At 55.6% G+C, this 11,768-nt stretch overlaps 1 protein-coding gene across 1 annotated transcript in view; it reads right to left on the bottom strand.

Annotated features, from left to right (window-relative positions):
• LOC140364850 (supervillin-like) overlaps nt 1–11,768 on the bottom strand; it is a 230,059-nt gene that overhangs the window by 2,326 nt on the left and 215,965 nt on the right. Inside the window, 2 exon segments of the mRNA XM_072451235.1 lie at nt 379–534; nt 9,805–9,926. Coding sequence (XP_072307336.1) covers nt 379–534; nt 9,805–9,926 — 278 coding nt within the window.

Raw genomic sequence — 11,768 nt, 5'->3', positions numbered from 1 at the left:
GATCCACGCTGCAGGACACAGGTCTGATCCACGCTGCATCCTCAGAGGTCACAGTTCAGTTCCTTCCCAGCGTCCGGAGGGATTCACTCGATCCTGTGTCTCAAAGTGGCTCATGTGCCATGTGCCCTCAGGGCTCAGGCTCCACCAGGGCCATGGAATGGGTGGTGTAGATAAAGAGAGCAGCCAGAGATACAGACTTCGAGGTTTCAGACTGGACACAGGGTGTGTTGTGCCGTTTACCTTTCTAGAATAAAAATATACGCTACGTCTAGAATCAACCAAAATATTTTCTAAATTTCCAAAACTTTCATAGTCATTTTCCATGTCTTTTCCTGGTTTTCATGACTGTACAGCCTGTTTAGTGCATAGTCTAAGTACCTGAAAGTCGTGGTCAGACAGGTAGAACTCCAGGCGCAGGGGGTCCACTCCCTCGGGCAGCGGCCGGGTCAGGATCTCTGACAGTGGGTACGTGCTCTGGCACAGGCGGGCCAGGACGTCCTCCACCAGGATGATCTGGTTACACACCTCTGCCTCCTGCAACACCACAATATTCAGGTCAGAGAGAAGGGTTGATGCTACTTTTGAGAATCACAACCTGCAACTAACACTGGCATGTCTCGCTAAAGGACACAAGGACTGTTTGCCATGGGTTTGCAGCTGAGGCTCTAGCACTTTATACACTATGTATTCTGTAAAATAATCAACAAAGATTCAATGACCTCAAGGCTTTGGCCTAAATGTGCTCGATGAGTCGGACAGGACAACAAACAAACTGCATTATTCATAACTTGCATTTTTGAGGACTAATGTCTAGTTTGTTTTGGGATGAGTTATGTCAGAGATGAACGGAGGCAGTGGTTCTTTAACATTTTTGATAACATTAGCGTCAGATTAAAGTTTTGCTGAGCGAGCTTTCCTTGGTTTAAACTTAGTGGATGCACAACATTTAGTGAAATGTCCCAACATTTTGATGACACAAAACTGCAGAACCTGTCAAAATATGCAAGTTTTTTTTTACTTTGTGAAACTAAGGGCGGAGCTAGTGGGACTGTATAGCATAAGGGCGGAGCTAGTGGGACTGTATAGCATAAGGGCGGAGCTAGTGGGACTGTATAGCATAAGGGCGGAGCTAGTGGGACTGTATAGCAAAAGGGCGGAGCTAGTGGGACTGTATAGCAAAAGGGCGGAGCTAGTGGGACTGTATAGCAAAAGGGCGGAGCTAGAGGGACTGTAGAGCATAAGGGCGGAGCTAGTGGGACTGTATAGCAAAAGGGCGGAGCTAGTGGGACTGTAGAGCATAAGGGCGGAGCTAGTGGGACTGTAGAGCATAAGGGCGGAGCTAGTGGGACTGTATAGCAAAAGGGCGGAGCTAGAGGGACTGTAGAGCATAAGGGCGGAGCTAGTGGGACTGTAGAGCATAAGGGCGGAGCTAGTGGGACTGTAGAGCATAAGGGCGGAGCTAGTGGGACTGTAGAGCATAAGGGCGGAGCTAGTGGGACTGTATAGCAAAAGGGCGGAGCTAGAGGGACTGTAGAGCATAAGGGCGGAGCTAGTGGGACTGTATAGCAAAAGGGCGGAGCTAGAGGGACTGTAGAGCATAAGGGCGGAGCTAGTGGGACTGTATAGCACACAAACGGTGAGGAATGAAGTCTCCTGCAGCTCCTCCTCTTTCTGGTCCAGAACGACCTGTTTAAGGAGTTCTTTTGGTTCATTTGCGTTTGTAAATCTGACTCTGAAAGAGGCGGTGCCTCACTCGCCCTGAACCTCACGCACGTCACTGCTTTCACTAGAACAAAACCATGTGCAGTCGCAGACAGAGGTGCAGTCGCAGACAGGTGCAGACAGGTGCAGTCGTAGACAGAGGTGCAGTCGCAGAAAGAGGTGCAGTCGCAGACAGATGCAGTCGCAGACAGGTGCAGTCGCAGACAGAGGTGCAGTCGCAGACAGGTGCAGTCGCAGACAGAGGTGCAGTCGTAGACAGAGGTGCAGTCGCAGAAAGAGGTGCAGTCGCAGACAGATGCAGTCGCAGACAGATGCAGTCGCAGACAGGTGCAGTCGCAGACAGGTGCAGTCGCAGACAGGTGCAGTCGCAGACAGGTGCAGTCGCAGACAGGTGCAGTCGCAGACAGGCGCAGTCGCAGACAGAGATGCAGTCGTAGACAGAGGTGCAGTCGCAGACAGGTGCAGTCGCAGACAGGTGCAGTCGCAGACAGGTGCAGTCGCAGACAGGCGCAGTCGCAGACAGGCGCAGTCGTAGACAGAGGTGCAGTCGCAGACAGGTGCAGACAGGTGCAGTCGTAGACAGAGGCGCAGTCGCAGACAGAGATGCAGTCGTAGACAGGTGCAGTCGTAGACAGGTGCAGTCGCAGACAGAGATGCAGTCGCAGACAGAGATGCAGTCGTAGACAGAGGTGCAGTCGCAGACAGGTGCAGTCGTAGACAGAGGTGCAGTCGTAGACAGAGGTGCAGTCGCAGACAGGTGCAGTCGCAGACAGGTGCAGTCGTAGACAGAGGTGCAGTCGCAGACAGGTGCAGTCGCAGACAGAGATGCAGTCGTAGACAGAGGTGCAGTCGCAGACAGGTGCAGTCGCAGTCGTAGACAGAGGTGCAGTCGCAGACAGGTGCAGTCGCAGACAGGTGCAGTCGCAGACAGAGATGCAGTCGCAGACAGAGGTGCAGTCGTAGACAGAGGTGCAGTCGCAGACAGAGATGCAGTCGTAGACAGAGGTGCAGTCGCAGACAGAGATGCAGTCGTAGACAGAGGTGCAGTCGCAGACAGGTGCAGTCGCAGACAGGTGCAGTCGCAGACAGGCGCAGTCGCAGACAGGCGCAGTCGCAGACAGGTGCAGTCGTAGACAGAGGTGCAGTCGCAGACAGAGGTGCAGTCGTAGACAGAGGTGCAGTCGCAGACAGGTTCAGTCGCAGACAGGCGCAGTCGCAGACAGAGGTGCAGTCGCTGACAGGTGCAGTCGCAGACAGAGGTGCAGTCGCAGACAGAGGTGCAGTCGCAGACAGGTTCAGTCGCAGACAGGCGCAGTCGCAGACAGAGGTGCAGTCGCTGACAGGTGCAGTCGCAGACAGAGGTGCAGTCGCAGACAGAGATGCAGTCGCTGACAGGTGCAGTCGCAGACAGAGATGAAGTCGCAGACAGGTGCAGTCGCAGACAGAGGTGCAGTCGCAGACAGAGGCGCAGTCGCAGACAGAGGTGCAGTCGTAGACAGAGGTGCAGTCGCAGACAGGTTCAGTCGCAGACAGGCGCAGTCGCAGACAGAGGTGCAGTCGCTGACAGGTGCAGTCGCAGACAGAGGTGCAGTCGCAGACAGAGATGCAGTCGCTGACAGGTGCAGTCGCAGACAGAGATGAAGTCGCAGACAGGTGCAGTCGTAGACAGAGGCGCAGTCGCAGACAGGTGCAGTCGCAGACAGAGGTGCAGTCGCAGACAGAGATGCAGGTGCAGACAGGTGCAGTTCAAGTCATGTGAGGACTGTTTGGACTTTCATCCCAAAGCTGTTCTCATTTGGGGAAAGATGAAACTACAACTGAATCTTTTTCTACTTTCGTATATTAGTCCCCCAGACTATTCCGGCTCGCTGAAAATGTCAAATTTATATTTATCAACTTCCGAAAGATATATAGCGTTTTTATTGCGAGAACAACACGTCCCACAATCCTTTTCAGCTGGCACAAGTGCCGAGGGCCGAGAAGTGCCGTCGCTCACTTTACAGACTTGAGCAGAGGGTTAAGAGCAGGAAAGACATGTGGTTTTGGGAAACTCATGGAAGAAAGAAAGGAGACTTTTGTGGACGTTAGAGCTGTGCTAAAAGTGGAGCTAATGTGAAGCTAATGTGATGCTAACAACAAGAAAACACTCTTCTGTGACGATGTTCTGTGAGGAAAACATCCAAACAGATCAGGAGCCACAGGTAAAAACACAGATCAGAGTGTCACTGTGTCCACACTAATGTGACCGTGTCACTGTGTCCACTCTAATGTGACCGTGTCACTGTGTCCACTCTAATGTGACCGTGTCACTGTGTCCACACTAATGTGACCGTGTCACTGTGTCCACACTAATGTGACCGTGTCACTGTGTCCACTCTAATGTGACCGTGTCACTGTGTCCACTCTAATGTGACCGTGTCACTGTGTCCACACTAATGTGACCGTGTCACTGTGTCCACACTAATGTGACCGTGTCACTGTGTCCACTCTAATGTGACCGTGTCACTGTGTCCACTCTAATGTGACCGTGTCACTGTGTCCACACTAATGTGACCGTGAGACAAACACAATGACCTCGTTTCATTCACTACATGAATCATTTGTCATAAGATTAAAACAATGAGCTCATATTGAGTTTGAGCAGAAACACGTCTGTGATATGAAATATCACATCAAGTCCATGTTCCTGCAGCATGAATATGCATCAGTTATAGAACTATAAATAGGTATTTAAACTCTTATTTTTGTTATTGCTTTACTTCTTGTTCTTTGCCTGGAACTTCAGACCCTCCTGTTCTCACGGTAACAGCACCTTCAGGTAAAAGAGAGAGAAGCTCCAGAACAGAACTTAGAACTGCTCAAAACACCCACAAAAACAACTCTGTATAACAAAAGTTACACATTGTAACTATATAAAGAAGCTCAATAAACCAGAATGAGTGAAATCGTGTTCAAAGTCCAGTAGCAAGAGAGAGGGAGGCGTCTTCTCTGACCTGGAGGCGTGGCTTAAGTGGGCGTGACCTTTTCTGCCCCTGCTTCATTGACAGGAGAGCAGTGTGAAATGGGGATGAGAGAGAAGGGAGGACATGCAGCAAGTCTGAGTCAGGAATCGAACCCCTGACCCTGTGGCCGGCTGCACCTGGAGCCCGGCACATGCGGTGTGCCTTAACCACTGCACCACCGGGAGCACGACTTAGATTTAGATCAAATAGTGAAACATTGAGTCAGTTTAAAAGTGAAATATAGTAATCTAAGAACTTTGTCTTTGAGAAACATCCCGCTTGTCCCAGGGAAGAACAAAGAGGGCCCCACCACAGGGGTCGGGTCCCCACCACAGGGGTCGGGGCCCCACCACAGGGGTCAGGTCCCCACCACAGGGGTCGGGGCCCCACCACAGGGGTCAGGTCCCCACCACAGGGGTCGGGTCCCCACCACAGGGGTCGGGCCCCACCACAGGGGTCGGGCCCCATCCAAATAAAAATAAAAATGTATTCTGCACTAGCAACTTCGACACAGAGTTCAGAAGAGCCTGGCCCGCGCTGCTGGCCCGAGCTGGCCCGCCTGTGTCCGGGCGCTGGCCCGAGCTCCGGCGCAGAAGCGTCCACTCTCCCTCAATCATTCAGTTTTATTTGTTTCTTTAGTGTTTCTTGTGTAACCGCGTTTTCCTTCTTCGTTTGTCTTTGTGGTGGTGTTTTGTGTGTTTCGTCTGAATCTTCTTGTTTGTTGCCGTTAGCCGCGAGCTAAGCTGGGAGCTAGGCTAGGCTAGCACCTTGTTTGTTGTTCTTTGCCTCTGTTGTTGTTCTGTATTTCTTGACCCGTGGGTCGTGTTTTATGGTGGTTTGGTGTTAGTTTTTGTGATTTTGTGAAGGCGGTTTAATACCTCTAATAAGTCTGACTTTGTCAGACGATGTTGCTCTGTCTAATATGACCAGTTTTTGTTGAAATAAACCTGTTTAATGAAAAGTTAAAATAAAGAATAATCATTACTTCAGAATATTCTTTATTATTTTCAATGTCTTGCATTGATAATTATAATTATGTAGAGAATGTAGAGGTGGTAGAACGGCCTATTCTAAGAATCCAAGACATTTATTTAGAATAACATTTTTATTTTTAAATTCACTTCTGACTTCTGGATAGTAGATGTGATTTGATAACGTGAAAATAAGATTTTATTTTTATTTTTATTCCGTCCTCTCCTCTTAAACAATGCCACGGAAAGTCCTGAAACAACTTATTAATAAACTCTCTCTTTAAGTGAACTAGATCATGGTATTTACGGCGTCTCCATGGAGACGGGAAACTAACATTTCCACGGCCGAGTTACAAGTCTTTGAAGAGATGTTTTGATGGGTTTTTAATTCACATTAAAAATAAAAATAATAATGAGCAAAAACAAACAAACACATAATACATTTGACTTCATCTCTGGGCTCATGTGGCGGTCAGCAGCAGTCAGCGGCGGTCAGCGGCGGTCAGTGGCAGTCAGCAGCAGTCAGCGGCGGTCAGCGGCGGTCAGCAGCAGTCAGCGGCGGTCAGCAGCAGTCAGCAGCGGTCAGCGGTGGTCAGCAGCAGTCAGCGGCGGTCAGCAGCAGTCAGCGGCGGTCAGCGGCGGTCAGCAGCAGTCAGCGGCGGTCAGCAGCAGTCAGCGGCAGTCAGCGGCGGTCAGCAGCAGTCAGCGGCGGTCAGCAGCAGTCAGCAGCGGTCAGCGGTGGTCAGCAGCAGTCAGCGGCGGTCAGCAGCAGTCAGCGGCGGTCAGCGGCGGTCAGCAGCAGTCAGCGGCGGTCAGCGGCGGTCAGCGGCAGTCAGCGGCGGTCAGCGGCGGTCAGCGGCGGTCAGCGGCGGTCAGCAGCAGTCAGCGGCGGTCAGCAGCAGTCAGCGGCGGTCAGCAGCAGTCAGCGGCAGTCAGCGGCGGTCAGCAGCAGTCAGCGGCGGTCAGCAGCAGTCAGCAGCGGTCAGCGGTGGTCAGCAGCAGTCAGCGGCGGTCAGCAGCAGTCAGCGGCGGTCAGCGGCAGTCAGCAGCAGTCAGCGGCGGTCAGCGGCGGTCAGCGGCGGTCAGCGGCGGTCAGTGGCAGTCAGCAGCAGTCAGCGGCGGTCAGCGGCGGTCAGCAGCAGTCAGCGGCGGTCAGCAGCAGTCAGCAGCGGTCAGCGGTGGTCAGCAGCAGTCAGCGGCGGTCAGCAGCAGTCAGCGGCGGTCAGCGGCGGTCAGCAGCAGTCAGCGGCGGTCAGCAGCAGTCAGCGGCAGTCAGCGGCGGTCAGCAGCAGTCAGCGGCGGTCAGCAGCAGTCAGCAGCGGTCAGCGGTGGTCAGCAGCAGTCAGCGGCGGTCAGCAGCAGTCAGCGGCGGTCAGCGGCGGTCAGCAGCAGTCAGCGGCGGTCAGCGGCGGTCAGCGGCAGTCAGCGGCGGTCAGCGGCGGTCAGCGGCGGTCAGCGGCGGTCAGCGGCAGTCAGCGGCGGTCAGCAGCAGTCAGCGGCAGTCAGCGGCGGTCAGCAGCAGTCAGCGGCGGTCAGCAGCAGTCAGCAGCGGTCAGCGGTGGTCAGCAGCAGTCAGCGGCGGTCAGCAGCAGTCAGCGGCGGTCAGCGGCAGTCAGCAGCAGTCAGCGGCGGTCAGCGGCGGTCAGCGGCGGTCAGCGGCAGTCAGCGGCGGTCAGCGGCGGTCAGCGGCGGTCAGCGGCGGTCAGCAGCAGTCAGCGGCGGTCAGCAGCAGTTAGCGGCAGTCAGCAGCGGTCAGCGGCGGTCAGCAGCAGTCAGCGGCGGTCAGCAGCAGTCAGCAGCAGTCAGCGGCGGTCAGCGGCAGTCAGCAGCAGTCAGCAGCAGTCAGCGGCGGTCAGCACGGTCAGCGGCGGTCAGCGGCGGTCAGCAGCAGTCAGCGGCGGTCAGCAGCAGTTAGCAGCGGTCAGCGGCGGTCAGCAGCAGTCAGCGGCGGTCAGCAGCAGTCAGCGGCGGTCAGCGGCGGTCAGCGGCAGTCAGCGGCGGTCAGCAGCAGTCAGCAGCGGTCAGCGGCGGTCAGCAGCAGTCAGCGGCGGTCAGCAGCAGTCAGTGGCAGTCAGCGGCGGTCAGCGGCGGTCAGCGGCGGTCAGCGGCAGTCAGCAGCGGTCAGCGGCGGTCAGCGGCGGTCAGCAGCAGTCAGCGGCGGTCAGCAGCAGTTAGCAGCGGTCAGCGGCGGTCAGCAGCAGTCAGCGGCGGTCAGCGGCGGTCAGCAGCAGTCAGCGGCGGTCAGCGGCGGTCAGCGGCGGTCAGCGGCAGTCAGCGGCGGTCAGCAGCAGTCAGCGGCGGTCAGTGGCGGTCAGCAGCAGTCAGCGGCGGTCAGCGGCGGTCAGCGGCAGTCAGCAGCAGTCAGCGGCGGTCAGCGGCGGTCAGCAGCAGTCAGCGGCGGTCAGCGGCAGTCAGCAGCAGTCAGCGGCGGTCAGCGGCGGTCAGCGGCGGTCAGCGGCAGTCAGCAGCAGTCAGCAGCAGTCAGCGGCGGTCAGCAGCAGTCAGCGGCAGTCAGCGGCGGTCAGCAGCAGTCAGCGGCGGTCAGCAGCAGTCAGCGGCGGTCAGCGGCGGTCAGCAGCAGTCAGCGGCAGTCAGCGGCAGTCAGCGGCGGTCAGCAGCAGTCAGCGGCGGTCAGCGGCGGTCAGCAGCAGTCAGCGGCGGTCAGCGGCGGTCAGCGGCGGTCAGCGGCAGTCAGCGGCAGTCAGCGGCGGTCAGCAGCAGTCAGCGGCGGTCAGCGGCGGTCAGCGGCGGTCAGCGGCGGTCAGCGGCAGTCAGCGGCGGTCAGCAGCAGTCAGCAGCGGTCAGCGGCGGTCAGCAGCAGTCAGCGGCAGTCAGCGGCAGTCAGTGGCAGTCAGCGGCGGTCAGCAGCGGTCAGCGGCGGTCAGCGGCGGTCAGCGGCAGTCAGCGGCGGTCAGCGGCAGTCAGCGGCAGTCAGCAGCAGTCAGCGGCGGTCAGCAGCGGTCAGCGGCGGTCAGCGGCGGTCAGCAGCAGTCAGCGGCGGTCAGCAGCAGTTAGCAGCGGTCAGCGGCGGTCAGCAGCAGTCAGCGGCGGTCAGCGGCAGTCAGCGGCGGTCAGCGGCGGTCAGCAGCAGTCAGCGGCGGTCAGCAGCAGTCAGCGGCGGTCAGCGGCAGTCAGCAGCAGTCAGCGGCAGTCAGCGGCGGTCAGCGGCGGTCAGCGGCGGTCAGCGGCAGTCAGCGGCAGTCAGCGGCGGTCAGCAGCAGTCAGCGGCGGTCAGCGGCGGTCAGCGGCAGTCAGCAGCAGTCAGCGGCGGTCAGCGGCGGTCAGCAGCAGTCAGCGGCGGTCAGCAGCAGTCAGCGGCGGTCAGCAGCAGTCAGTGGCAGTCAGCGGCGGTCAGCGGCGGTCAGCGGCGGTCAGCAGCAGTCAGCGGCGGTCAGCAGCAGTCAGCGGCGGTCAGTGGCGGTCAGCAGCAGTCAGCGGCGGTCAGCGGCGGTCAGCGGCAGTCAGCGGCGGTCAGCAGCAGTTAGCAGCGGTCAGCGGCGGTCAGCAGCAGTCAGCGGCGGTCAGCAGCAGTCAGCGGCAGTCAGCGGCGGTCAGCAGCAGTCAGCGGCGGTCAGCAGCAGTCAGCAGCGGTCAGCGGTGGTCAGCAGCAGTCAGCGGCGGTCAGCAGCAGTCAGCGGCGGTCAGCGGCAGTCAGCAGCAGTCAGCGGCGGTCAGCGGCGGTCAGCGGCAGTCAGCGGCGGTCAGCGGCGGTCAGCGGCGGTCAGCGGCGGTCAGCAGCAGTCAGCGGCGGTCAGCAGCAGTCAGCAGCAGTCAGCGGCGGTCAGCGGCAGTCAGCAGCAGTCAGCAGCAGTCAGCGGCGGTCAGCGGCAGTCAGCAGCGGTCAGCGGCGGTCAGCGGCAGTCAGCGGCGGTCAGCGGCGGTCAGCAGCAGTCAGCGGCAGTCAGCGGCAGTCAGCGGCGGTCAGCGGCGGTCAGTGGCGGTCAGCGGCGGTCAGCGGCAGTCAGCGGCGGTCAGCAGCAGTCAGCGGCGGTCAGCGGCGGTCAGCGGCGGTCAGCAGCAGTCAGCGGCGGTCAGCGGCGGTCAGCGGCGGTCAGCGGCAGTCAGCGGCGGTCAGCCTGGTTCAAAAGCACACAGAACATGGAGCTCACCCTCTCTGTGATCTCGGCGATGTCCTGGCGGGGCTCCCAGCTGGGGGACATGTTGGTGAAGGTCAGCGGCTCCAGGCCGGCGTGGATCAGATACGCCTTCGGAGGATTCTTCTCATTCTTCCCTGAAACACCAGATATTTATGATTCAAACTATTATCAAAGCGACATATTGTCACCTAATTCTTTTTCTTTTTAATTAAGGAAAAATACAAATTGTCATCAACTAAAGAAACTTAATCATGGAACAATTAATGTCAAATTCTGTCAAATTTGCAAATTTTCAAACGAAGAAAAGTGGTAATTTATGTGTGTCCATGTCACATGTGTGATTGACAGGACAGTCCCAGAACAGTGACAGTGGTTTGCCTCCTGGTGGCGCTGTTTCTCCCACAGTTGCATTTCCCTGTGAATAATGAGACCTTTGACCTTTGACCTGGAGATATGAAGAAGGTTTTTCCAGGAACATTCCCTTCTGACATGTGACACACATCACACTCCAAACTATTATGTCCTTCTCTTTCCCATTTGTCTGTAAGATATTTAGTACACACACACACACACACATTATATATCTATATATATATCTATATATCTATATATCTATATATATATATATATATATATATATTATATATATATATATATATTATATATAATATATAAAGATATATATATATATATATATTATATATAATATATAGATATATATATATATAGTAGTTAGAGCTGAGTGTTAAACTGAGCTCAGAGGTGTTGCACATATATAATATCAGCCTCATCTAGAACTGAGAGAAATGTCGCTTGGATTAACTTTGATTTCTAAATGAAAATCATCGATCCAGAAGTATTTGTAATAGAGTATTTGTTGTATCATATTACCATCAAGCGTAAGAATAAATATATGTTTGTTTTATTTTAATTCATTAATAATTTTACATGAACAGTTTTGTTAATGAAAATCCTCTTGGGTATTAGAGTCACTTGTGCAGCAGGGGGCGCTCTAACAGACAGGCTCTAACATACAGCGCTCTAACATACAGGGCTCTAACACACAGGGGGCGCTCTAACACACAGGGGGCGCTCTAACACACAGGGGGCGCTCTAACACACAGGGGGCGCTCTAACATACAGGAGGCGCTCTAACATACAGGGGGCGCTCTAACATACAGGGGGCGCTCTAACATACAGGGGCGCTCTAACATACAGGGGGCGCTCTAACATACAGGAGGCGCTCTAACATACAGGGGGCGCTCTAACACACAGGGGGCGCTCTAACATACAGGGGCGCTCTAACATACAGGGGGCGCTCTAACATACAGGGGGCGCTCTAACATACAGGGGGCGCTCTAACATACAGGGGGCGCTCTAACATACAGGGGCGCTCTAACATACAGGGGGCGCTCTAACATACAGGGGGCGCTCTAACATACAGGGGGCGCTCTAACAGACAGGCTCTAACACACAGGGCTCTAACACACAGGGGGCGCTCTAACATAATGGGGGCGCTCTAACACACAGGGGGCGCTCTAACATACAGGAGGCGCTCTAACATACAGGGGGCGCTCTAACACACAGGGGGCGCTCTAACATACAGGGGGCGCTCTAACATACAGGGGGCGCTCTAACATACAGGGGGCGCTCTAACATACAGGGGGCGCTCTAACATACAGGGGGCGCTCTAACAGACAGGCTCTAACACACAGGGCTCTAACACACAGGGGGCGCTCTAACATAATGGGGGCGCTCTAACATACAGGGGGCGCTCTAACATACAGGGGGCGCTCTAACATACAGAGCTCTAACATACAGGGGGCGCTCTAACAGACAGGGGGCGCTCTAACACACAGGGGGCGCTCTAACATACAGAAGGCGCTCTAACATACAGGGGGCGCTCTAACATACAGGGCTCTAACACACAGGGGGCGCTCTAACATACAGGGGGCGCTCTAACATACAGAGCTCTA

The sequence above is a fragment of the Eucyclogobius newberryi genome, unplaced genomic scaffold (assembly GCF_026437365.1).
Source record: "Eucyclogobius newberryi isolate DKJ021-1_F unplaced genomic scaffold, fEucNew1.0.hap1 SCAF_18, whole genome shotgun sequence".
Classification (NCBI taxonomy): domain Eukaryota; kingdom Metazoa; phylum Chordata; class Actinopteri; order Gobiiformes; family Gobiidae; genus Eucyclogobius; species Eucyclogobius newberryi.
This window is presented reverse-complemented; position numbering and strand designations above follow the sequence as displayed.